Source organism: Cydia amplana, chromosome 10 (genome assembly GCF_948474715.1).
Source record: "Cydia amplana chromosome 10, ilCydAmpl1.1, whole genome shotgun sequence".
Taxonomy (NCBI): Eukaryota; Metazoa; Arthropoda; class Insecta; order Lepidoptera; family Tortricidae; genus Cydia; species Cydia amplana.
The window spans coordinates 11344502-11370839 of record NC_086078.1 but is presented as its reverse complement, the minus strand read 5'-3'; the positions used below and the strand labels follow the sequence as shown (position 1 = coordinate 11370839).

The following is a 26338-nucleotide window of genomic DNA, read 5'->3' as shown; positions in this document are numbered from 1 at the left end:
ATTCGAGCCAAAATTATTAAATGCTCTTTTCAAACTTAAAATTTAAATACATACCAACATTTTATTTAAGTCACCGTAAGACAATATATCAGTCTATAGAACACACGTGTATTTATATTGCTTAGAATTATTGCAGACACATGCTTTGATTCGCATAATAAAAGAGGAAATAACAAAACGTGTAAAAAAACAACCCAGCTAAATATTTTCTTAACTGACAAATTACGTCACAAATATTTTAGAAACAGGTTTTTAAAACATAATTTTATTGCATCTCGTAGCTGGCGTAGCAACATTCACTGTTCAATTACTTAAATCTTTCGAATTAATAAATCTATTTTTAACAGTTTAAGTTAACTTAGTATTTTATATAATTACTTTATTAGTTAATAAAACTTTACTCTGACTAATAGAACACAGCCGGCTTTTTGGAAAACATGTAAAATAAGAAATAAAGGAAATATGATATAGGTATTGTCAGGCGTGTCTCACTCCGCGATTTCGTCGCTTTGCTACAGGTAGCAAAAAGTACATCCGTTCGGCCCCAATTTTGGGGAAAGCCATAAGCCGCTCGTGGCGCTGTCGCCACCTAGCGGCCATATCTGTGCTGATCGTAACAGACGCGTTTTGTTATACGCGGATTAGACTCTCGCGCGAGCCACGAGACGAGCCGAGAGCCGCGCCACGAGACGCGAGTCCACCGCTTACACTCGCGTTCGGCTTGTCATTCGGTTATAAACCTTATGCCGTGCCGTTAGTGTTTAAATTACATTAGCTCGACGAGCTTGCGAGCCGCGAGACGAGCCACGAGCCCAGCGCTTACACTCTCGTTTCGTGGCTCGGCTCGCGGCTCGTCTCGTGGCTCGCGCGAGAGTCTAATCCAGGGGTTAGAGAGTGAGTCTTCTGTACTTAGTACTATTATTTATTCTGTGGTATTGTTCAAGAAATCAGAAACGTCAAAATTAAAAGCCGTGTGAAGTCTATCAACTCCAAGCGCTCACAATGATTTATAGCGTTCTCTTTGCGATATATACTTGTAGGTAGATCATATTTTATTGGCTACGTTGACTCCCCAGGCACTTTTAGTGCAAATAGTTTTATTACAGTGTAATTGTAATAGTTATTTACCATTCATCATTGGACTATCGTCATAATCAATTTTGACTGTAAAGTTAACAAAGCCGCGACAACGTAATACCCTCTGCTCAATTTTAAAAAGTATACCTCCGCTTCGCGTGTAGTTGATTACACGGTTCTCATTTCTACAACGGTACAACTTAATATTATTAGTGTGTTGTTAGTTTGTTAGTGAGATAGTTCATAAACTAATATGTGACGTCCCACGGCAAAAGGTACCTTATGGCGGTTGGCGCTTCCGCTATTATTAACGCCGCTCTAATATTATTGCGGCGCTATTCGACGTAAGCGCCAGCCGCCATAAGGTACCTTTTGCCGTGGGACGTCACATATTAATTGCTGTTTGAGTAATTCAGTGGTATATTTGACTATTTACAAGGCGTAGTCAGCTCAACTGAGTGAGAAGAACTGTTTGCCGGGCATCTTCTGCCGCTGTTTCTTGAGGAACTCCCGTGCTTGCTTGTCGCCCTGCCGCGATTCGAGCGCCTTTATCGCGTCCCCGTCTGCAACAATACATGACAACACTTTTTACTAAAATTTCACGCATGGCAGTGTTAGGTACAAAATATCGTTTGACTTTTTACCAGTCACCAAAAATGTGTGCAAACCGGACTAATCCCAAGGACGTTGAACATCTAGGTTGAAAGGTTAGATAGTAGTCGATCTTGTATCTCGATATTAGGTTGCCAATAGCGACAGCGGATCTTCAACTCCTTTACACCAGGGATGTTGCGAATATCCGCATCCGCAACCGCGGAACTTCCGCATTATTTTCAACATCCGCATCCGCATCCGCATAAAATCGATGCGGATTTAATGCGGATGCGGATGTGGAACAGGTCGGTACAGGAACGTCTTAGCATCGACGTAAGTGCTAGACTGCTAGGTAATTTAGTCATTAGCTAATAAACCTATTAGAAATTAGCAGTCAAGCGTGAGTCGGACTTAATGTACGGAACCCTTGGAACGCGAGTCCGACTCGCACTTGGCCGGTTTTTGAAATAAAAATTACTAAAATGTAATATTTGACGTCTTTTATGTACCTATCTTGACATCCGCATCCGCATCCGCATCCGCGGATGTGAGCATTTAAAAATCCGCATCCGCATCCGCGGATGTCAAAAAATCGGCATCCGCAACATCCCTGCTTTACACCTCGGCCACGAAGCGCACGCTCTGGGAGCGTAAGGTGGACGAAATATAAAGTGAGCCGATCTCTCGAACAAGTTTGAACGATCTCACTTTATATTTCGTCAAATTTAACTTCCGTGGCCCTCGGATTAGGATGTAACTGAGAATGTGACGAGGTCTCATCAAGACATCCTGCATATCTAACCGTTTAACCGTCAAAAACGTGAACTGACCCCGCGGCTTTAGCCCAATATCAACCTTCGTGCATTGCAGCGAGGTTCAGGATAACGCGCCACACCAGGCGTGGCTCACTCCGCGATTTTGTCGCGTCGCAACAAGTACCTAAAAGTACATCCGTCCCACACCAATTTTGGTGGCTAGCCATAACCCGCGCGTGGCGCTTGCGCCACCTAGCGGTCATATCTGCCCTAATCGTAACAGACGCGTTTTGTATGAGAGTGAATTTTCTGTACCTAGTACTATTATTTATTCTGTGGCCATACACGACAGACGTGGCATTCAAAGGGCTAGGCAATTCGAGCCTGTAGTACTTAAGAGGAAATAAATACTGACCTATTGCACTGGGCCTCGTGAGAGGCAAGTGCTGTTGCTGCAGGCTGCATATGGGGCGGCGGTGTCGGGTATATTAACCCATGGTGGCTACAGGCTGAAGATAGGCGGTGAAGATAAGATAAGATGATACTGACCTATGGCACTGGGCCTCGTGAGCGGCAAGTGCTGCTGCTGCAGGCTGGAAATGAGACGGCGGTGTCGGGAATATTAACCCATGGTGGCTACAGGCTGAAGATAGGCGGTGAAGAGCATATCGTCGAAGATAAGATAATGATAATTGACGTAACTGGTGACCGAAGAGCTGGCGGCTACCTCGCACAACGTATCAGCATTGCGATACAGCGAGGAAATGTCGCCAGCATCCTTGGTACAATGCCTCAAGGGCCTATTTTAGACTTAAGCTAGTTTTTAATTTCTTTTAGTAATACACTGTATATATCTTGTTTGTAAATAAAAGAATGTCAACAGTAAAAAAAAAAAAAAGATAATGATAAGATAAGATGATACTGACCTATGGCACTGGGCCTCGTGAGTGGCAAGTGCTGCTGCTGCAGGCTGGAGATAGGGCGGCGGTGTCGGGAATATTAACCCATGGTGACTACAGGCTGAAGATAATGATAAGATAAGATGATACTGACCTATGGCACTGGGCCTCGTGAGCGGCAAGTGCTGCTGTTGCAGGCTGGAGATGGGCGCGGCGGTGTCGGGCACGTCGCCGAAGCTGAGGTAGGCCTCGCCCACGAACGCGTTGGTCACGCTGAACATGTCCTTGTCTTTGATCACGAAGTGCAGCAGCCCGTCGCGCACGCGCCGCTGCTCGTGGCTCAGGGGGCTGAAAATATATGTGCAGCGGTTATACAAACTGGTACGTCTAAGTGCACTATTATACAATAGGCTACATGACTAATTTTTTTTTATGGTATCAATCGATCGGGTTTGTTTTTAGGATCAAATGTCTATATGGGACCCATTGCATTAAAGTAACACAAAAGTCAGAAATTGTAGTCAAAGTCCGACAGTCGCACTTCACTCGCGAAACGCCCTATACAAAACGGCCAGAGGCCGTGACGTCATCGCCCACGTTGTAGTATGGACAAAACAAGAAAATTGCGTTTTTGTCGGTGAAATATTGCGTTTATGTATATAGTTGCTATACAATATTTTTTTTGGTGAAATGTAAGAAATCGAATGGTACCCTTACTTTTATCGTTTTTGGAAGTTAAAAAAAAAAACTTAAATTTTGAAACTTTCAGGTCCTGTATTTTTGTAATTTTTCAATATTTTATTTTAATATCCACATTATTGTGATAAATTGCTCGTTTGCTATCTATTTTACGAGAGTGTCAACATCCCTATTGTTGGCAGACCTTCACACTAGGCCAGGGGATGGTAAACCGCAGCTCTTTGGGCATACAGGTGGGACTCCCTATAGCTCTAACTCTTCTCAAAATTTTGGAGCATAGGTACAGCTCTTTGGGTATACAGATAGGCTCTTTATAGCTCCGACTCTTCGCAGAAATGTACTGAACTCTGTATTAGTGTACCGGTCCCCTTTGTTTTGCACAATTTGTGTTATGAAAGTAGGTACCTATTGTTGTCCGGTTCGAAGGACCAATTTGATAAAACAAATAAGTATAGTCGGATAACAATTTGGATGATTGTTCCAAAGCTACACATTGTATACAAAGATACACATTTGTATGCAGGGGTGCTAAACTAATAGTTTTGCTGCCTGTACGTAGTTGATGATGGTGCCGATAAACGATCTACGCAATAACACTTTTACTGAATGCCTTTGTTTCAGTGGTCAGATATATACTCAGGTACTAACATGAGGAACATTTCGTCGTACAGCGGGAAGAGATTCTTGTTATGCGTCTGGGTCTTGGGCTTCATCACGTTGGCGAACGAGTCCTCCGGCAGCAGCCACACGCGCACGTACGAGTCACACAGCCCTGCGATATAAAACACACATTAGAACACTAAAGCTTTGGATTCCTCCGAAAACGGTGCCGTCATATGACGGCCGTCATATAGCGGCCGCAAAAGACGGCCGTCTTTACGGTGGCGACATGTGGAAAGTACCACGGCGTCATAACACACCGTCATCCACCAAGGCCAAAGCGGCAAATTTGAAAAATGTAGGCCCGATGGGATAACGTCCCATAGAAAATTTAAATTTCGCGCCTTTTCCTACTGACAAGATTTGCTTGATCATCTATAATTTACTTGGAGGATGTAATATCATCAGAAGAGGAAAATAATCGTAGTACGGAATCATTTATTCAAATCTCGTGTCATTTATTCAAAATGGCGTCACCGCTATCTAATAAAACGTTCACGAAACTATCGACACCGTCATGACGGCCGTCATCTTACGTTACGTTGACAATCAACGTAACGTAACGCCGTCTAGGAAACCGCGCCATCTTGTTTACATAGACAACGTTCTAGTGACGTCAGTCAACGCTATATAGCGGCCGTAATATGACGGCACCGTTTTCGGAGGAATCCAAAGCTTAACGTATCCGAAATTATTAATTAACGCCCTCTGTTGACTAAGGGTAACATTCCATTTCTGACCGCAGCTGCACTACTGGTACTGAAACTACTGAACGCGTCGCTGTTACTGTCAATTTCCATAGTAAAATGAACAGTAGTGCAGCTGCAGTTGGAAATGGACTGTCACCTTTACGCTCAAACTACTGAACAAGTAATGAGTTTTAATGGAGTGTGCGATCCTATGGTATACGTAAGATTATATCAATACGAATACACTAAGTGTGAAAACAAGTCGGTGGCACCGCCATCTGACACTTATCAGTTGATATTTGTGCGCAGAGCGTGATGGAGAAACTAAGTGTAAAGCTTTGGTTTCCTCCGAAAGCGGTGCCGTCATATAGCGGCCGTCTCCATACAAATACTACGACATATTTAGCCGTATTATTTTGTATGGAGACGGCCGCTATATGACGGCACCGCTATCCTAGGAAAACCGATCTAAGGCCTGAGTAGACGCTCGAAGCGGAGCGTTCGGTGGGGCGTGCAGCGTGGCGTCGGGATCAGGAGTAATTTGAGCAGCGTGCAGTAAGGCCGCGCTACTATACGCTTGAATTTGTTTAACATGCACGACGCACGCCCCGCCCCGCTGCACGCCCAACTCTAGCGTCCACTCAAGCCTTACACTAAAAGCGATTACTACGCACGACATTGCATAAACGTGAACTCTGAAAATCCAAAAATACCAAACATGACTGACAACTGGACTAACGGGTTAAAACTGCGTATAGGTAATTTAAGATGGTGTGATAGGCGTAAATTTAGAAGATGATTATCTAATCTCCATTTTATGTGTAGGTAATGGATCTCCATTTTATGTGTAGGTACTTGGCATATACTCATTACTCACCATTAGAATCTGTCGCCACCAAATTCCTGGCGTTCAAAATTTCTAACTTCAAATTGTCTTCAATAAACTGCGCTCTGACAGTGAGTATTCCCATCTTCGGTTCGTTAATAGCTTGCTGCTCCTGCCACCTCTCCAAGTGGTACTGGTGTATCAGTTCTCTGGTCTCCATGCCGTGAAGTTTCAGTAAGTATTCTACGCGTTTGAGGGTCTCTGATGAGTATATGTCTTTGTGGTCTTGACGGAAGGATCGGATCATTATTTTGAGACATTCGTGGAGATTGGAGAAAAAGCTGGGTGGTCTTCGTTTCTGAAATATTTAGAGCCGTTATTAGAAACTAATAATTACCTACCAATTTTTGTTAAATAACAAGTTTTTATTGATTTCTAGGAAGACAAGACAAAATTAATGAAACTGGTTATAATATATAATTAAAGTAGGTAGGTGGTCTTCTCTATTTGGATACAAAATAATTTTATTATGAGTATCTCTATTTGGATACAAAATAATTTTATTATGAGTACTCTTGTTATATACTTATTAGGTTAGTTTGTTAATATAAAATGTTATTTTAATATGCCAAAATTATATAAGGTTTAAATTAATAAAAGCATATAGGTACAATACCTATTCCGTCACCGTATTGGAAGCAATCGTGCAATTACTTTGATTATAAATATAGTATTCGTGACTCCATGCAAAATAGGTAAATAGACATGCAATGTAACATTAATGAATCCTTAAAAATAACGATACGTAAATAGGAATAGCATTTCTTTATTAACTATAGATATTGTCACGTCATAAAAGCTTGCCTGGAAAGGAGATCACATTCACTATAAACTATCGAAAATGATTCAAACAGTGAGAGGATAGAATCTGCTAAGTTTTCAGTAAAGTGTCATTCAATAGAACTTGCTAACTATGTAAACAAATCGCCATACTAAAATTGACACTGAATGTCAATTTACTAGTAACTTTTGTTTACATGTTAGCAAGTTATATTGAATGACACTTTAGGTAGGTATATATTCGAACTGCCGGAGGGCGCCGTGGTGGAATGTCATCGATCCCAGTCGAACGGCAAAGAGGGTGAAACGCTGGAGTGGGTTTAGTGGGTAGGGCCAAATTCCCCCCCCCCCCCCTCTCGCCAAGAGAGGGATAAGGAGCGGCGAGTCCCACACACCGTGCGTAAATGCATTCCCACTCCGTCAAAAAAAAGGTATATATTCGAAACGATTAAAGCAACATTCATCGAAACAATCACAAACGATAGTAGCCCACATAAAAACAGGCTATGGTTGTTCAGACAAGGCGAGGAACATTACAAGCTCACATTATATCATGCTTCGAATTTATTGGGGAACAAATATTCAACGACTGATGTCGACGCCGATATAACGATGTTTTGCGACCTCAAGCCAACATGTATGCGACTGTGTTTGATAATCCATACTAATAATATTATAAAGTGTGTCTGTCTGTCTGTCTATCCGTCTGTCTGTTACCTCTTCACGCCTAAACCGCTGAACCGATTTAGTTGAAATTGGTATGAAGATAGTTTGAGTCCCGGGGAAGGACATAGGATATTTTTTTATCTCAGAACTCACAGGGTGAAAAGGGGGTTGGAAATTTGTATGGGGAATCGTTAAAAAACAGATTGGGTAAAAATAAGCTACCCAAATTACTAACTCCACGCAGACGAAGTCGCGGGCAAAAGCTAGTAATGAATATCGTGTACATCATATGATGTACCGTAGCTTCCATTTTTTGGCTCTACTGGATGTGGAATTCGTACCTCAAATCGATGTCGACTAGACAACCGCTAAACATTTGTCCCCTTGTGAATTCGAAGCTTAGATCTACATTCAACACAAGTAACATAATATAAGGTAGGTACATGAACAAGGTGCTTTCTATGAACTAGGTATGTTTACCGCATCTAAATTGGCAGCAGCCGATTTGGTCAGGCGCCTCGGGTCGATATACCGAGTTATCTTTGCTTTTCGGTGCTATATCAAAAAATAAAATAATTTAGAATAAACATTTTACACGTATAAACAAAATATAAACACTCTCAAACTGGGTGCACTGTCAATATTGCAATAGCGTGTAGTAATATGCAATATTTACCCGGAAAAGGAGGTAGTTGCTATTGGGGGATACTTTGTTTTTGTCGAAATACCTACGCCTAAGCAAGCGGATACGGGTGGCGAGTCTCTCTTTCTACAATACAAAATTATAATTTAGTTAGTGTAAGGAATGATAGAAATATTAATTACAACGAGGTGTAAAGGGTCTGGTGAAAGAAGAATCCCTAACTTAATCGTTTTCAACAGATTAAAAACAGAAAACGTCTCACTTAAATTACTGAAACAATATAAGGTAAACGTACTAGTGCTCGACATGCTAACATGCTAATGCCCAATAGATGACACTCTGCTGTCACCTCTATTGACAATGACTTAAGTTTCAAGATAACATGTACTGGGACCGTGTCGAGCACCAGTACGTTTACCTTACAATGCCGTCAAATATTTTCAAGCAAGTTCAACTGTCAGGGAAAAAAATTAAACGTCAAATCACGCTAATGTATACGGATACCTAAGTTTTTCACCAGATCCTTCAACAACATTAAAATTAGTCAAAAGAAAAAAATGATAAAAGATACATTAATAGTATATTACAATTAGCAGTATTATACAAAAAAATATGGTATTTTTATATTTTCTTACCTCCAAGTTGGCCTGTATCAACTCGTAGAGGACCTCCCCGAGTTGCTCCCACACGATGTCTAGGGTCCGGGAGAAGTTGTCGTTGTTGAGTTGCTGGTAGAGCGTGTCGAGGTTGGCCTCGAGGTAGCGCATAACGCGGTCCATGCTCGAACAATCCTGATGCAACAACTCCGCGCCCTCCATTAGGAACCGGGTAATGGATGGCATCATCTGAAAATGACCAAGAATTTGTTTTGTATTTTCGATACGAATTTGACTTTCTGTAAAGTAAAATGAAAAAAATTAAATAGTTTGATTTAGATAAATTCATGTTTTTGTTTGGTAATAAAATAACTTTATATTGTTTTTCCAGATCATGGACTATTAACTGACTCTTAATAAAGTAAAGTAAGTAATCTATTTATTTGGCTTAAACGTACTTTACTTTTTTTTAGGTGTTTACTTTACTTTAGATAAATTCATGTTTTAGTTTGGTAATAAAATAACTTTGGATTGTTTTTGCGTTTTTCAGATCATGGACTATTAACGCTTAAACGTGGTTGACAAAAGGTCTTAATTATTATAATTTTTCAAATAATAATAACTTATTTAAGTGGCCTTGTCAATCAAGACTCTTATTAAGAGTAGGTTCCTAATAACTTACCTTTTTGACCATTATTTCCAGAATCTCCACAATTTTATTCTTTACCGTGTCAATAGCGTTTGCAATAACACACTGCAAGGTATCTTTACATCTGTAAAATAAAAAATACGTACATAACTAAAATTCTAAGCCCGATGTAATCAAAACGTAAATGTCCTGTATTAGGCCCAATACTTATAAATTAATCATAATAAAATCATAACCATATTCCATATGCGTAAAAGCTCGCTTATGTATTCAAGGGCCACCCCAGACAAGTGTCAAACATGTCGACTTAGATAAACATTTCAGTCAGTTCAGCGGAAGTATGTGCTACATAGTAAACAAATCGTTAACTCTATATTTCCATCTGTTATAGCATATATTATTATTCCCCACCTTTATGATTCGACTGGAACCCTCCTCCTCAAGGAAGGGTGGACCAGACTTTAGCGCACATAGTCGATATTGTTAATGGCGAGCACCACGTTGATCTCGTAAGCGCTTCTCAAACACTATGCTGAAGCATCCCACGCCTTTATTGTCGGCTTAATATATGTACTGACCTTTGTGCTTCTACTGGAGATTTGCACTCGCACAGCCTTTGTATAATGTCGTCCATGCCCAACTCTTCGACGAAGGGTTCCAAGCTCTGGCGCACGTAGTCGATGTTGTTGATGGCGACGCACCACTCGCTGGTCACCTCGAACCGCTCCTCGAACACGGTGCTGACGCGGCCCGCGTTGTCCACGCGCCCGGACATGCGGTCTGAATAGAACACGCAGCAACGGCATATGTCCTAAATTAAAAAAAAAATCAAAACAAACCCAAATGGACGTTATTAATTATTAGTCATTCAAAATCAACACCACTTCACTTAAAAGGCAATTCTACAACATGAGGAATCAACTCAAAATTTGCATCATATTTAGATACATTGCCACTCTCGTGGGTAAAATGCAACTTTATTGTCTTTTTTTTTTTTTTTTTTTTAATCCTACGAATTAGGGCTGATTTAGATGGCGCGCGAACTCGCATGCGATTTTAGTTAACTACATACATTGCGGACTGTTGGTTACGTCCAATTCAACCGACCGATCAAAACCCGCAATGTAATGAAACTCGCATGCAAGTTCTCGCATCGTCTAAATGAGCCCTTAAGAACCTCCTCCTTTTTTTGAAGACGGTAAATAAACCTACGGACGACGGTAAAATATGAAAAGACAGAGACAAGTAAATTAAGTAAGACTCACATCAATAATCTTAGCCACAAACGTGTAGCTCCCCTCCACATCAGGCCAAGCCAACTGCGTCCAGAAGATCTTGATCTGATAAAATATCTGCAGCGTGTCCACAGCCGAACTGCTGTATTTCACGCTACTATCAATGACAGTCAGTGGGTCCAAGTCCACGGCTTTCTCGATGCGAGTCAAGGCCTTGTAGGCGGCTATGTCGAGCCATTGGGCCACACCGCCAAAGAACCACCAGTGGAATTTGGATATGGCGTATGAGCTCCAGTCTGTTTCATTCAGTCCTTGGCCTAGTCTGTAAAATAAATGAAGGTGTGTTTATTATCATTGGATTAACCAGGCATTTACGAGCGATTAGATGGTACTGATGCCAAATATTTTATGTTCATCTAATCGTTTGATATCATAGAATACGTAAGGACAAGATTCCAAATGCACCTAAATGTAAACCATATAAATAATCGTAGTATCAACCATCGTAATACTTGTAAATACAAATTAGGAGTCTTAACACGGTTATACCTAATTAGGGTTCCGTACCCAAAGGGTAAAAAACGGGACCCTATTACTAAGACTTCGCTGTCCGTCCGTCCGTCCGTCCGTCTGTCACCAGGCTGTATCTCATGAACCGCGATAGCTAGACAGTTGAAATTTTCACAAATGATGTATCTCTGTTGCCGCTATAACAACAAATACTAAAAATAAAATAAAATGAATATTTAAGGGGGGCTCCCATACAACAAACACGATTTTTTTGCTCTATTTTTTGTTGATGGTGCGAAACCCTCCGTGCGCGAGTCCGACTCGCACTTGGCCGGTTTTATGACATTAATATTCATTCAGCGTCACTTAAGGTCACGAGTAGTGTAGGTACCTAATGTTTATACAAGCAGGTACGATTGCAAACAAAGACAACGAATTCCTGATCTGATCTTTTAAAATTTCAAATTTAACTCGAGTGCGTGATACCAGTCTGTTTATAATAGGGTATTTGACTACTAGTCTTTTTTCGAACTGTGAAAACTATTTAGCTTCTATGGAATTTATATGAAACACTAGCATGTGACGTCACAGTCAGATGACCTACTCCTTATAGTTTTATACGAGTTTTAAAATAGAAATTGTGTCTAAAAATAACTGCTGTCTACGTTTATCCATTAATCTCCTGGTGCTTTATTTAATACATTGTATAAAATAATTTATTTTAAATAAGTACAGTCAAGTACCCTATACTAAAGTCTATTTTTTTATTCGGTAGACTAAAATGACATTTCATAGTATAAACATCATGTGTCATCTCATCTCATACTATGAAATGTCATTTTAGTCTACCGAGTAAAAAAATTGACTTTAGGTACCGATTATAAAATAAAAAACCGGCCAAGTGCGAGTCGGACTCGCGCACGGAGGGTTCCGCACCATCAACAAAAAATAGAGCAAAACAAACAAAAAACACAAGCAAAAATACGGTCACCCATCCAAACACTGACCCCGCCCGACGTTGCTTAACTTCGGTCAAAAATCACGTTTGTTGTATGGGAGCCCCACTTAAATCTTTATTTTATTCTGTTTTTAGTATTTGTTGTTATAGCGGCAACAGAAATACATCATCTGTGAAAATTTCAACTGTCTAGCTATCACGGTTCGTGAGATACAGCCTGGTGACAGACGGACGGACGGACGGACGGACGGACGGACAGCGGAGTCTTAGTAATAGGGTCCCGTTTTTACCCTTTGGGTACGGAACCCTAATGAAGACTCACGTGAGAAACCTCTGCAGCGCCAGATACAGCTCAAACAGCGTGGTCCCCATGGCCAGCGGCTCGTCCGCCACCCGCGGCGCGCCCAGCCCCGTGGCCCCGTCCAGCCCCCCCGCCAGGTGCACGCTGCTCCTCGACCCCTCGTTGTAGTTCAGCCGCTTCAAGCTCTTGCACACTTCTACCACTTCAGGCTCCACTAGAGATGCGATCTTGCTTTCGTATAGCCCGTAAAGCGCTTTGGAGTATGGGAAATTCATAACTCTAGAACAAAAAAAACGGTAAAAAACCTTCCTTTTGAGGTACGGAACCCTAAAAAGGCCTGGTAAAAAGAAGTTTTCAGATATACTTGGTCAACCAGATCTTGACAGTAGAAAAAGGCGGCAAATTTGAAAAATGTAGGTGTTAAGGGATATCGTCCCATAGAAAATTTGAATTTCGCGCCTTTTTTTACTGACAAGATTTGGTTGACCAGCTATAAATTGCATGCGTCATATCCATGGAACTAGTACTAGTTTAGTTTCAGTAAAATCCTCATGGTAGCGCAGAATCAAAAAGACAGACATCTTCTAGTTATATTGTGCCTAAATCCGTAAGCCAACAAACTAAGTATGTATGAACTGACTGAGAACCAAACAATTTTGTTCTCTAGTTTGATTACATACTTTGCAGTTGGGTTTGTCAACTTTTTCTTGTCACACATTGGTATGGTTACGGTCTCCTGAGTCACTTTTAAAACTCTAGGTTTTTCGTACCTATTTAAATGAACCAAACTTGCATTTTATGGTAGTTATAAGACCTTTCCATAATGGAACATCTTCTGAGCATGATAGTGGAACATGGTACAGCAGTTCTTCTAATAACCTATGCAACTATTGTCTCCTCGCTGATGGGACAGGATAACAACAAGAAATAGTTGATTGACCCAGTTACATTTTCAAAATACTTACTCAATGAAAACTCTATCATGGTATTCAATAGCTCTCTGCAGATCAGATCGCACGAGTTGAATCACCCTGATGAGATGCTGCAGCCTCGACTCCTCCGTCTTATCCTTGCATTCATTGTTGTCCAGAATATGCACGAACCAATCGGAAGCGCCCTGGATAGCCGCCTGGTTCAACACCTCATGAATCGTCAACCTTCCCTTGTCATTACTCCGCAACCAACCATACACGTTACTAGGAAACAGATCAACGGAGTCAGGGACGTCCAACATGGACAATTTGTACAGTATTTTCATGACTTCCCTAAGTGTTTTCATGGCGGTGTTGTCGCCAGCGGTCTTCTTCCTCAGCTTTCTGATTTGTCCGAAGCATGTCGGGAGCAGTTTTTTGACGCCGTCCCAGAATAGCTTGGCGTCCTCTTCTTTTATGAGACCTGTAAGGCAGACACAAATATTGTCTTGAATAAGATTGTTTCTGAGTATTTTAGTGTCGCCGTCATCTTAACAAACAAGCCTTATCTGGTCATAATCTTTTTAGGTTTTGCAAATATTACAATCCTCCATGACTCATGATAGTCATGATTCTTATGAAGACGCATAGCAATTAAAACATTATTCTACGGAAATATACTTTTGTAAAAGATTAAAAATATATTTTCGTAGTAAAAAAAATGTGTTTGGCTGCTAATATACCTAAAACAAATATGGAAGGGAATGATCATGTTCCGTGGACAACAGATCACTACCTGGATAGTTTTATTAACTTTGTTAGAACATTTTATCACATTGTACTTAATCGATTTTTTTTAAATATACATATATATATAGCTTTTGAACCAACACCGTCCCGGATCCCCAATGGAAAATGGTTGATGCGTAAATGTTTTAAAATATTGGGTGGTTTTTGAGTTAAACACTGCGATTAAGTAGTAGTAGATCTCGGGCACTACAAAGAAAATAGAATGCGCAAATGACTCACCAGATTGTAAAGGCTTGGTGATCTTCTCCAACAGCATGTTGAAGAGGGCGAAGCTGAGCGGGTGGTCGACGGTGAGCGAGCAGTACACACTCCACTGCGCGAGCGCGTTCTCTGTGGGCGAGAGACCGCTTTGCGCAACATGCTGGGTTAAGATGGCCTCCGCGGGGCCGCTGAAGTTGCCGCACCACCAGTACGGGGCCACCTGAAAAGAGAAAAAGTTAACCTCCGTTAGTCCTCTTAAATTGACGAGATTTCTATGACTTTTACAGACAAATGTTATCATTCATGAGTCTAACATCATAAGTATCCAAACTGTTCGTATCGTTAAAGAGTTCCCTAAATTTGTATGTATGGAAAATTTCATAGTAAAGCGCCGGGGCGCGCCGGCTGACGTTAATCAGTCTGTCAAATGTGGTTGGTGCAATTGGCCCTAAGACACTTGCACGAATAGTAGGTATATTTCCGGGAGATACAACATACCTACCTACTCGTAAACCCACCTAATACGAGTTTAATAATCAGAACGTTGTATTTATTGCTTATAGTTAGTTCACAGTAGGTAAACTACAATACGTAGCTAGCTCGGGCTTGGTCACCAGTCCCTATATACAGGATGGCCCATTTAGATCGGTCAGTATGGGAAAATCGGAAACTATAAGACATACGACGATCTCTTCTTAGGAACCATGTCATCGATTTCGAAAACATACTAAAATAAATTATAGGATATGAATACAATGCATTTTATTCATTTCAGACATCATGTTTCATAGTAACATTTACTGCTTAAGACCTACACAATCGATATCTAAATAGAAATAATTTTAGATATTTTTTTCAAAACGTCCGGGTTCGATTCCCGAGCTGAGTACACATTTTTTTTATGTATAAATGCAGTTTTTCTTGTTACTAAAATCGATGACATGGTTCCTAAGAAGAGATCGTCGTATGTCTTATAGTTTCAGATTTTCCCATACTGACCGATCTAAATGGGCCACCCTGTATACCTAGACCTTATCATAACACTGCGTCTACGACAATTATCGACAAATGCCGTTGATAACAGAGAAGACAAGGAGGACACAAGCAAACTGAAAATTGTTAGACAAGTGGACCACCACGAGCCGCACTCAGTGGCATGGATAAGACAAGCCAATGTTCAGGAGCCCACTCTTGTGTATGATAGATACCTTGGAATTCTCCAGTTCATGGAGAAGCATGATCCTGAGCAGATGGCGGTGCTCCTGGGCCGCGACCTGCGAATTCTTCTCGGAAGAGAAGTTGAGCCGCACCTTCACCACGCCCTGGCGCCGTAACTTGCTCTTCTTGCTGAGGTTGAACCACATTGTCATACCACTTGCTGGGATTGACTGAAATTAACATATCAATTTCTTATTTGTTCAGTGAATGCCAAATTTCTTATGGCTTATTTTCTGTTTTCATTCAAAACTTTGTATTTAGTATGAACCTTAATCTCAGAAAAATTCGTGCTTGTGATTTGAAGGCTAATAGGTAACTCTGATTTTCAAAATTTTACATTTGAGAATCCAATCCAGCGATCACAAAAGCATATATTATGGCGCAGTATTGCACCATCTATTTTAGCATTGAAACTAAGGAGTCACGTTTTTTTAATCTCTTTTATTATAAATAACTGTAGGTATACCTAAGTAATTTTTCGTGTCTCCGTGAGACTGACAGTTTTTGTTATTATTTTGGCTCTGAAAATAAGGTTGTTAATTTCAAGTAGGTATCTTTGTGCACGAAGATTAATGTGCACGCAAGGTTCCCTTCGATTTTGCGGACTTCACGACGGTTCATGAACAAGAATTGTTGAACCTACCTTGAGGGGAATGTTAGCCGTGCCGATGAGTTCGTTGTCATGTTTGCCGTAGGAGGCGGTGATGGCTATCTCTTTCATCAGCTTCCGGAAGCCCTTCACCCCTTTCACCTCGAACATCTTGGTCATCTTCTCTTTTACTGTCTCAGCGGGGTCGAAATCCCTGTCAAAATGCAGTGTCACTTTAATACTAATAGTTTACTAATCAGTTCAATCGTTAAATTGTGTAGTTTTCGAATCCTCAGTAAGTAGCCAGCCGATCAGTGCCATAGTAGCTCAGAACGACTGGTGAAAACTGCTAGATGGTTGCAGGATGAAGTCTACACACAGAGATTTTTAATTTTATTTTCATGTTTTTGTTTCAAATGAACCTACTAGAACAAAATGCATTTAAAGTCTAATCAATATTGTGTTATTGTTTTATACTCGTAACAAATATAGGTACCCACGTAATTTAAACAAAAGAACATCTTTAACAATACTTGAATGACGTGTGAGAACTTACCAGACTTCTAAACAAAGAGAGTCCTCTTGAAGGTTTTCCCGCATCGGTCTGCCGACAAAATTTCGTAATTAATAAATTTAAAATATTTAAAGCCATTAATAAACCTCAATATGTTCACTCGTCAAAATAACGTCCATGGCTAAAACGGAAACGTTTCAAAGTTGAACATTTGTTTAATTTTTGGCAAGAGCAAGGCCGTTACGCGTTCAGCGTGCGATCGTAAAATTACGTTTGTAATTGACCTACCTACTCGCACGTTTCCAATTAGCTAATAAAGTATTTGTCCAGCTGTTTCTGAGGCATTATCCGCATTATTTACTTTAATCTTATCGAAATATGCACATTCAGTTGCAGAAATACCTGACCTATGTAGGCCGGTATATGTACCTACAGTAAGCTGCAGAGATAACTGACCCCCCCCCCCTGCATAGAAACTTGTTTGCAGGAGGGTCAGTTATGTAGCTGACTGTACATCTTTACGACGGAGCCGGTGGTTCGACAGCGGACTGTACTAGTAGTCAGACCGTTCAGGCTCTTTGGCACCTTGTCTTTGCTTATTTCAGCTAAGTATGTAAAACAAAAAGTATACTTACAACGAGAAATACTCCTCCCAGACGGGATTGAGCGTGCAGGACTTAACCGACGTGTTGTACCGGTGCGAGGAGTTGGACATCAGGTATATCGTCACGAACGGGTCGCTCAGACCGTTCGGGTCCTTTGGCACTAAGTCTTTAGCCTCTACTAGTTCCACGTTTAGCATCAATTCTGGAGGTTCCTATAAATAAAATACAATTTATAAACACAAATACTTACAATTGGGTCTGGTATTTGCAATCCGCGTGTATAGCTCGACACATCATTGGCCAAAGATCACGCTACGCGAAACTAATTTCTGAAACCCAATTATTGGACTAAACAACACCATGTCAGCGGATAAACTTTTTAGTATGATTTAGGGTGGTATTCCACCTGTCCAATTTCTTTGTCGTCTGTCCTGTCAAAACCGCCTTTGTAGCTGGACCCTTGCAGGCATATTCAAATCTTCTACTTCTTAAAAGCTGTATGATGAAGGCATTAGTAAAATGCACCCAATCTTTAACTATAAGTCGTCCACAGGAATGACCCTAGTTTTCAGAACGATTACCAAAGAGTAAAAGTATTTTATGACGAAAATGCAACAAAATCAAAAATGACCTTAGCTTCCGCTTGTGTCAGGAGTTGCTTGTGCTTGTCATTAGAGATCTTGAAGGCGTCTTGAACGTAGGACAGCATGGCCAGCTGCCCCGCCTCGCAGCCTACGTCACATCCGCCGACATTGTGTAGGATCTCGTACAGGACTTCCAGGTAGAGTTCATCGATCTGGAAAAACACTGGTTTTAGTCACTTACTCATTGACAGGCGAATCGTTGTTTAATGTTGACTGTGTGTATTTACTTTGTATACACAGCGAAGGTCGAGGTAAAATAAACTAACGCATGAAAGTTGCATCAAGTAATAAGCACATGCAATCTCAAGAAACAAATGGGGAATACCCGTCACACAGAACTTTAACTGGTTTCTGACTAAGCCAATGTTTTCTAATGTAAAAAGCTGCAGCACAAGAAACTGAAGTATCAATTTTACCGATCCAGCATTTAATGCTAAAAATCAGGGATGTTGCGAATATCCGCATCCGCATCCGCAACCGCGGAACTTCCGCATTATTTTCAACATCCGCATCCGCATCCGCATCCGCATAAAATCGATGCGGATGTAATGCGGATGCGGATGTGGAACAGATCGGTACAGGAACGCCTTAGCATCGGCGTAAGTGCTAGACTGCTAGGTAATTTAGTAATTAACCAAAAAACCTATTAGAAATGAGCAGTTAAGCGTGAGTGGGACTTATTGTACGAAGCCCTTGGAATGCGAGTCCGACTCGCACTTGGCCGGTTTTTTGAAATAAAAATTACTAAAATGTAATATTTGACGTTTTTTATGGTACTATCTTGACATCCGCATCCGCATCCGCATCCGCGGATGTGAGCCTTTAAAAATCCGCATCCGCATCCGCGGATGTCAAAAAATCGGCATCCGCAACATCCCTGCTAAAAATATAGTCGTAAAAAACAGTTCTAAGATACATTCATGGAATATCCATTTCAATTTATAGGTACCTACTAGAATAGCTACACCAGAAACGTTTGCTTTCAGAACACTGCTGGATAATTGATTAAATTTTGTTTACTGCACCAATACTCCATTGAATTTCAGCAGTGTAATTTGTCACAGCTGACACTACAGTAGGCCACACGCAAGCCCCTATTATTGGGAATTACTCATAGTCTATCAATTTTAAATACGAGACTAAAACTAGGATGAACTCCGGTGAGCGATTCACCATTTAAAATGAGAGTAGGTAAGTACCAACCTACTTCATTAATTTATTTGATATTTAAAAGAATAAAATACTTTACAACTTTTTTCATGCCTTCTTTATCAGAATTAAAATTATGATAAAAATACTCAATAAACAAGCGACTCGGATTTTTAATGTCAGTAAAGCAAAACGTCTCGTACTTATTAAAGTTTAAGGTCAGTAAAAAAATCGTCCCGAATTATTTAAAATTTAAGACCCTTTCGGATCGCTTATTTAAACGTTACGCTACACAAAATAAGACCTATTTTTAATATTAAAAAAGTTTCTGTTTCTTTTAATTTTAAAATAAACATACTTATTTATTTACTACTTATAGGGTATAGGGCTATAGGGTCTACTGTCAAATAACATACCGAAGTGTCGTAATAATATCGTAACTTCATAGACCTTGCACCACTCTAAGCTCCTGACACTAGACTTCCACTTCAGTTTTTCTCTGATTGAAGGGGTAGCGTTACTACGATACGGGAAAAACAAACCGCGACAACACGGACAATTTGTAATCAAGCGCACTGTTGTGAAATACGGACGTAAGCGGTGCGTCCCGAAATCGGTGGGGTTACACGCCGTGGGAAGGGAGCTATTGATCTAGCTACCACCCAGGCCATGTTTCCATTGCCTACCGAGCGTAGGCGCATCGAACGGTCAGGGGAACTAGTATAAAAGGGGACTACTAGATAACGATCACAACAATACAAATAAACTTAGTAATTCTATGTAATGTGCTAAGAGTTTTAGTACTCGAGTCCTAAGAGTTTGAAAAGCTAAATAGATTTAGTTTGATAAGAGTCAGAGTCATGAGTCGTTACAGAAGAGTTTTTATTTTCGAGTGTTATAGGTCCCAAAACCATAGAACCATATAGGTTCTCATTATAGGACTCAAAAGGACTTGAGCCCTATAATGAGAACCTCTTCCTAGACGAAGGGGAGTAAGAATCATTGTAAAGGATCGTATTAAAATGTTTTTTTTTATCAAAACCAATTAATCTTAAGTGAAAACAACGCGTCTTGAAATTGAGTGCAAAATCCTAATCTTTAGAAAGGGGAAGGACTCGTGAGGATTCCAACCAAATACCAACAACTAACCACTTGCACAATCGGGCAGCTTTACTTAGGGTCGGTTGCACCAAACCGTATGTTACCGTTACAACGTTGGAAGTTTCATAGTTCACTGCTGAGTGAAGTTGTTTAATCTGTCCAGTGCGGTAGGTGCAACTGGTCCTTATACTGGTTAGATTAGCCTACGGTCGGTAAACGACTGGAACAACACCCTAATGCTGCTTTCTGTTAGCCGCTCGAATCACCTCAGACTGTCTAGCACTGTACATCTCAAATAAACCGGGAACCTAACTAGATGGTACTTACTCAAGCCAATGCGAATCATCAGAATGTGACTAAGAGCCGACTGTTTCGGAACGCACATAATCGCTGATGAGATACATAAAACAATAGACAATTGGCGTAATGTAACTTTTAAGATTTTTATTTGTATCCTCATGTAAAAAAAAAACTGTAAGTTACCTACCCCTCCACCTGATATGATCGCTTCGATTTTTCGGCTGTTATATATGATGAATAAATTACTTATATAAGAATATGTAGGTACATACATTCTAACTTACAGCAACAATATTCATCGATATTAAACTTTCGTGAGACATATTTTAAACTGCAACAATATTATTAAAATGTCATTACATCTGAATGATTAGGAAGGTTTTCTTTACTAGCTACTACTTGTAAGTAGTAGTTATTTTAGTTTTAGCATATGTATGTACCTAAGCTTAAGTAAGTATAAGATGAGGTTTTCCTCAAGGCAGTGGAACTGGTTTAAATATATATGGTAAGAAGTGGGAATCCCGCCTAAATCAGTTGACTATGACTAACCAACGCTTTAATCTACTTTAATCTAGACCACAAGAACATCATTAATTATAAATGAAATTAATTGTCAATACTAAACACATAGTTGCTTTTAGATTTAACTTAGATACTAGATACCTAAGAAGTAAGAACATGAACATCACAGCAATTAAATCCATTATTCCGATATGCGCAACGCAGGCTTCATCAGGTAAAAATATATTATTTACCTGACTAGGTCACTAAGATCAATAAGTGCACTATTAATAACATAGCATATGCTTTTTTGAACAGCACGTTACACTTCAACTGATTACAATTTACAACTCGTATACCCCGGGTTGGTAAGTTTGACCAATAATTACCTGTCATACTCGTATACCTTAGGTAAGATATGTAAAAACCTCCAACGAACTAGGATAGGGTAGGTACTTAACCAGCTTACGCAAATAAGAATGACCAGCAGATTTTGTCAGGAATAATATTTAAGCAACAGTTTATCAGACAAAGATAACTACTATCTGTAACGGAAAGTATAAATTTAGGTATCACTATTTTTGTTTACACAACGTAATACATTAAATGCAGATTGTAGACTTATTAAGGCAAAATCAAACGTAACTATGTATATACAAAATGTGCAAATTAACTAACCTCATCATCGCTATCGCTAACTGTCGTCTTTGGTCGCTTCTGCCACCAAGACACCAGACAATGCCTGAATGAGACTTCAGTCATTACATTTATTTAATGAATTCAAACAGTAACGTAAAAACTTTAGCTTCGTTGTAGTTCTATCATTCGTAACAGAAACATTGCTTACGACGCAAAGAAAAATATATGTCCTCAAATACCCACAGTCATAGACTGGATGAGCAGGCTGGTCTGCCGCTCCAACAACTCCTTCTTCACTCCCCTGAACTTTGTCCGTAAAGTCGCCGTCCCGTTCATTTTCACACTACACACCACACATCACTGAAAGCTCAAAGCTAACTGAGGCACGATCTTTACAATAACTTATTGTTTAGAGTAAGTCCCTCGGGACATGAGTCAAGAGTCCGAACCCGATATAACTCAGGTGGGACTCCCCGATGCACTGCGGCCGAGACCGAACGGGACTCTGGATCGCACCGCACTACCGCCAAATTCTATTTTTGCAACGGCAGACGTATGTGAACTCAAAGGAATAACAAAAAAAATGTTTAATTCACTCTTAGGGACGTCATTTTTGAGTGACGACTTCATTCTTTAACTATTTGTGTGGTTTCCGCCTCAAAATTTTATTTTATTTCCTCAACAATTTATGCAGTAAAAGCTTTGCCAGCGTGAACACCAGATATTCGGGTAAGAAATGTTATGAAATATTGAATGTTATTGTGTTGCTCCCAATTGCATTCTAATCCTCATTTGAAATGCAAGTTAAACTCTTTTTTTTATAAATAAAACGAGGAAATACGATTTTAAATATAATACGTATAAATCTATACATATAATAAAGCTGAAGAGGGTCGAAAGTCTGTACATGGAAGATATTCGAAAAAAAGTTGGTTGGGGATACTTAGAATCGATAACAGAACACGTTCCAACAGTTTTTAGAATTTTTGTCTGTTTGTCTGTTTATCTGTTTGTCTGTTTATCTGTTTATTTGACCGCGCATCACGTGAAAACGGCTGAACGGATTTTGATGCAAACTTTACTAATCTGTCAAGAAAATCCCTGGCCCTATTTTAGGCTAGAAAAATTCAACCCCTAAAAGGGGGGGTGGCCACTACACTCAATTAAGTTATGTTTGCACCTGAATCTTATGGCGCTAACATAAGAAAGTGGTGCAAACTTTTTTTTTGTGTATGTACTTTGTAAAAAAAAACAAAATTTTTCTTAGTCAATGTCAAACGTCTTTGCAAATACATATTAAATCACATTTATAGACGGGTTTATCGCGGGTCTATTGACAATAATTAACATTATGTGAAGTGGGTGGTTTGAAAATATGATGTCTACCCCAAACTCTTTCATACACTTTTAGTCGGGTAGTTGCACAAATCTCTGTTTTGACATTTTGTCGGGACATCAGTTAGCCGCGACCACGACCAGTGAAACCTGTGTCGAAACGTCGGTAAATAAAGGTAATAAAATAAATTTCGCGTTAGACCCGTCTATAAATGTGAGTTAATATGTGATACTGGAGAGAGTCGTACGTCTATACTTATCTACACATGCGCGGATATTGGCGGAAATCGAAAGTGAACAGGCAGTATATACCTAAATCCATTAACACTGTCTTGGATGCCTTCAGGCAACGTCACAACAGACCCTCTGGAGTTCCTAAACTCATTGAGTGCTTCAGGACTCCCATCAGCACACACATTAACCTACATGAATACTATTGTTCTGTGTTTAAGCACTGACAGCCTGGACGCTTCGGGCCTTCCGCTCTACGCGGAGCTCGGCCTTCGGCCTTCGCACTTAGACACATACTATTGTTCTGTTCTGTGATTAAGCACTGACATCCAGACGCACTGACTTTCGCATTAGATATCAACGCCAAAATTCAACCATTGCGGCTGTGTCCCTGACATAGCCTCTCTCAATTTTTTCTATCAAAAAAATTCGCGCTCGCTACGCTCGCGTTCTTCACTTTTAAGGTTAAGCCTACTTTGATAAAGGTGGCATTCTGAGCACCCTACCGAGCGACTACGACTTAAGCATTGACATCCTGGACGCTTCGGGCCTACGACCCTACATGAAGCTCGGCCTTCGGCCTTCGAAATTAGGCACTTATACTATTGTTCTGTGTTTATATAAGCACTGACATCCTGGACGCTTCGGGCCTACGACCCTACATGAAGCTCGGCCTTCGGCTTTCGCATTTAGACACTGATTGTTCTGTGATTAAGCACTGACATCCTGGACGCTTCGGGCCTTCGGCCCTACATGGAGCTCGGCCTTCGGCTTTCGCATTAGATATCCACACCAAAATTTCACGTAAACCACTGCGGCTATATCCCTGACATAGCCTCTCTAATTTTTTTTTCTATCAAAAAAAATTCGCGCTCGCTACGCTCGCGTTTTTGATACGATTTTAAAGTTTAAGCCTAAGACTTTGATAAAGGTGGCATTCTGGGCACCCTACCGAGCGACTACGTACTACGACTTAAGCACTGACATCCTGGACGCTTCGGGCCTTCGGCCCTACGCGGAGCTCGGCCTTCGGCCTTCGCATTTAGACACTGATACCATTGTTCTGTGATTAAGCACTGACATCCTGGACGCTTCGGGCCTTCGACCCTACACGAAGCTCGGCCTTCGGCTTTCGCATTATTTAGATATCCACACCAACGTTTCACGTAAACCATTGCGACAGTGTCCCTGACATAGAATCGCTCATTTTTTTTTATCAAAAAAATTTCGCGCTCGCTACGCTCGCGTTTTTAATACAATTTTAAGGGTTAAGCCCTACTTTAATAAAGATGGCATTCTGGGCACCCTACCAAGCGACTACGACTTACGCCAAATTTTTTTATTTAAATTTAAAACTTATAATTAAACATTTTTTTACACTGTTAAAAGTAATCCCCGGTACATACATATATGTAGATATTTAGTGGTGCATACATAAACATAACTGTAAATAAAGTGTAAATACTCGGCCTCAAGTTTTTGATATCTATAATATTCTCCTTTCGAGAATCTTACTTCTAACTAATATAATATTAGACCTAAATTCGAAAGTTTGTTAGGAAGTATGGATTTCTATGTGTATAATTCTTAATTTTTCATGCTCAGAATGATTTGACTGGAGGACAGAATTGGATGATATTTGCCATGGACATGATTTGGATAGGTACAGTCAAGAACGTAAAAATACAAAAGTAATACTGTATTGTCCGTTATACACCTACTACTCTGTGTCGTTTAAATCACTTCTAATATTGGAATAAGGGCGAACAAAACTATTGGTTTTGGAGTGTAATGTTGTTTAATGGTACCTACGTAATCGTAAAATATTTTATCTGGACTTCAGTCCGCTAATCGTATCCATCTGTCACTTTACTTCAAGTTCCGCCTCCAGGGGAGAGAAAGAGAAATTTGGGATGAATTAGCTTACTGACACAGACCGAATTCCACGCGGGCGGAGCCGCGGGCACAGCTAGTATAATAATATAGGTATGTACTATCATTTAAGTAATTGCATATTATCATTCATTATTGGAAGGATGAGTTAAAATTAAATACTTAAGTAGATAACGTGGTGAATGATTGCTATCCTACCTCTATGTCTTTTCTAAACTTAAATTGTAATATTTCAAAGACATTAATCTCCAAGTGTTGCGTTTTGCGCTTTTCAGTATACGGAACACTAAATACTCTAACTAAATAGTTAGATACCTAGATAGAGTCCGTAAAGTAGTAACGGAATACCTATTACAATCGAATCTAAATCGATTTGCTTATCGAATCTGCCAAATAAATTAGATTAATAGATTTACTATACTCCTAATGTAATGTCTAGATAAAATTTAACGGGTAGGCCATAACTGAGCCCGTAAAGCTGGCATCAAGTACTAGCTAATGGATGATATCGATTTATGTATCATTTCCTGATCATTTCAATTACATGAATACGTCGTAAACCTTTAAGATTTTTTATGGGCGCGTTTGATTTAGATTTTTAGGTACACTTGAACCATAATGTGTATGAGCTAAACTATATTTTATTACAATATAGCTGTAGCGTTATATACTTTATTACAGAAACATTCTACAATGAATCTGTATCAATATTGTTAATTACATGTAAATAAACGGGTCGGTAGGTAATTTAGGTAATTAGATACAAATTACAATCAAATCGACTCTACCGCAATTACACTTTTACACGAACAGTAAAGTACCTACTCTATACACATTCAAATTTTTAATAGAATAGAATAGAATAGAATAGAATTTATTCGTAAGCACAGACAATACATAATATGAAAGAAAACACAAAACAGAGCGCCTACCGCGAACCACGTTCGACGTGTTGCCTCTCTGTCGCACTTGTAAATTCATACGTAAGTGTGACAGGAAGGTAACACGTCGAACGTGATTCGCGTTAGGCCCTCTGGTGGCTTCCAGCGCTGGTCTTCCGATGAGACCATCCAGACCAGAGATTAATGTGTTGAAATATT

The 26338-nt window shown here is 40.0% G+C and overlaps 1 protein-coding gene across 8 annotated transcripts in view; it reads right to left on the bottom strand.

The window, feature by feature from the left end:
- Positions 1 to 1471: 1471 nt before the first annotated feature.
- The window catches only part of LOC134651304 (protein unc-13 homolog 4B), a 60554-nt gene continuing 35687 nt past the window's right edge, over positions 1472 to 26338 (bottom strand). For 3 of the 8 annotated variants that reach the window (XM_063506344.1, XM_063506350.1, XM_063506351.1), the window contains exons 3-20: positions 18077 to 18241; positions 17476 to 17657; positions 16883 to 16930; positions 16381 to 16540; positions 15728 to 15907; positions 14538 to 14739; positions 13563 to 13992; positions 12619 to 12876; positions 10859 to 11150; positions 10172 to 10404; positions 9627 to 9717; positions 8984 to 9193; positions 8382 to 8474; positions 8186 to 8260; positions 6251 to 6557; positions 4673 to 4796; positions 3480 to 3673; positions 1472 to 1640 (exon numbers count right to left, since the gene is read on the bottom strand). In XM_063506344.1, the coding sequence (XP_063362414.1) occupies positions 1528 to 1640; positions 3480 to 3673; positions 4673 to 4796; positions 6251 to 6557; positions 8186 to 8260; positions 8382 to 8474; positions 8984 to 9193; positions 9627 to 9717; positions 10172 to 10404; positions 10859 to 11150; positions 12619 to 12876; positions 13563 to 13992; positions 14538 to 14739; positions 15728 to 15907; positions 16381 to 16540; positions 16883 to 16930; positions 17476 to 17657; positions 18077 to 18241 (3357 nt within the window). In that variant the 3' untranslated portion in view covers positions 1472 to 1527. Of the gene's footprint in view, positions 1641 to 3479; positions 3674 to 4672; positions 4797 to 6250; positions 6558 to 8185; positions 8261 to 8381; positions 8475 to 8983; positions 9194 to 9626; positions 9718 to 10171; positions 10405 to 10858; positions 11151 to 12618; positions 12877 to 13562; positions 13993 to 14537; positions 14740 to 15727; positions 15908 to 16380; positions 16541 to 16882; positions 16931 to 17475; positions 17658 to 18076; positions 18242 to 19654; positions 19783 to 22022; positions 22385 to 26338 lie in introns of those variants that run through there. The other 5 variants (XM_063506352.1, XM_063506353.1, XM_063506345.1 and 2 more) reach the window with 5 other exon arrangements.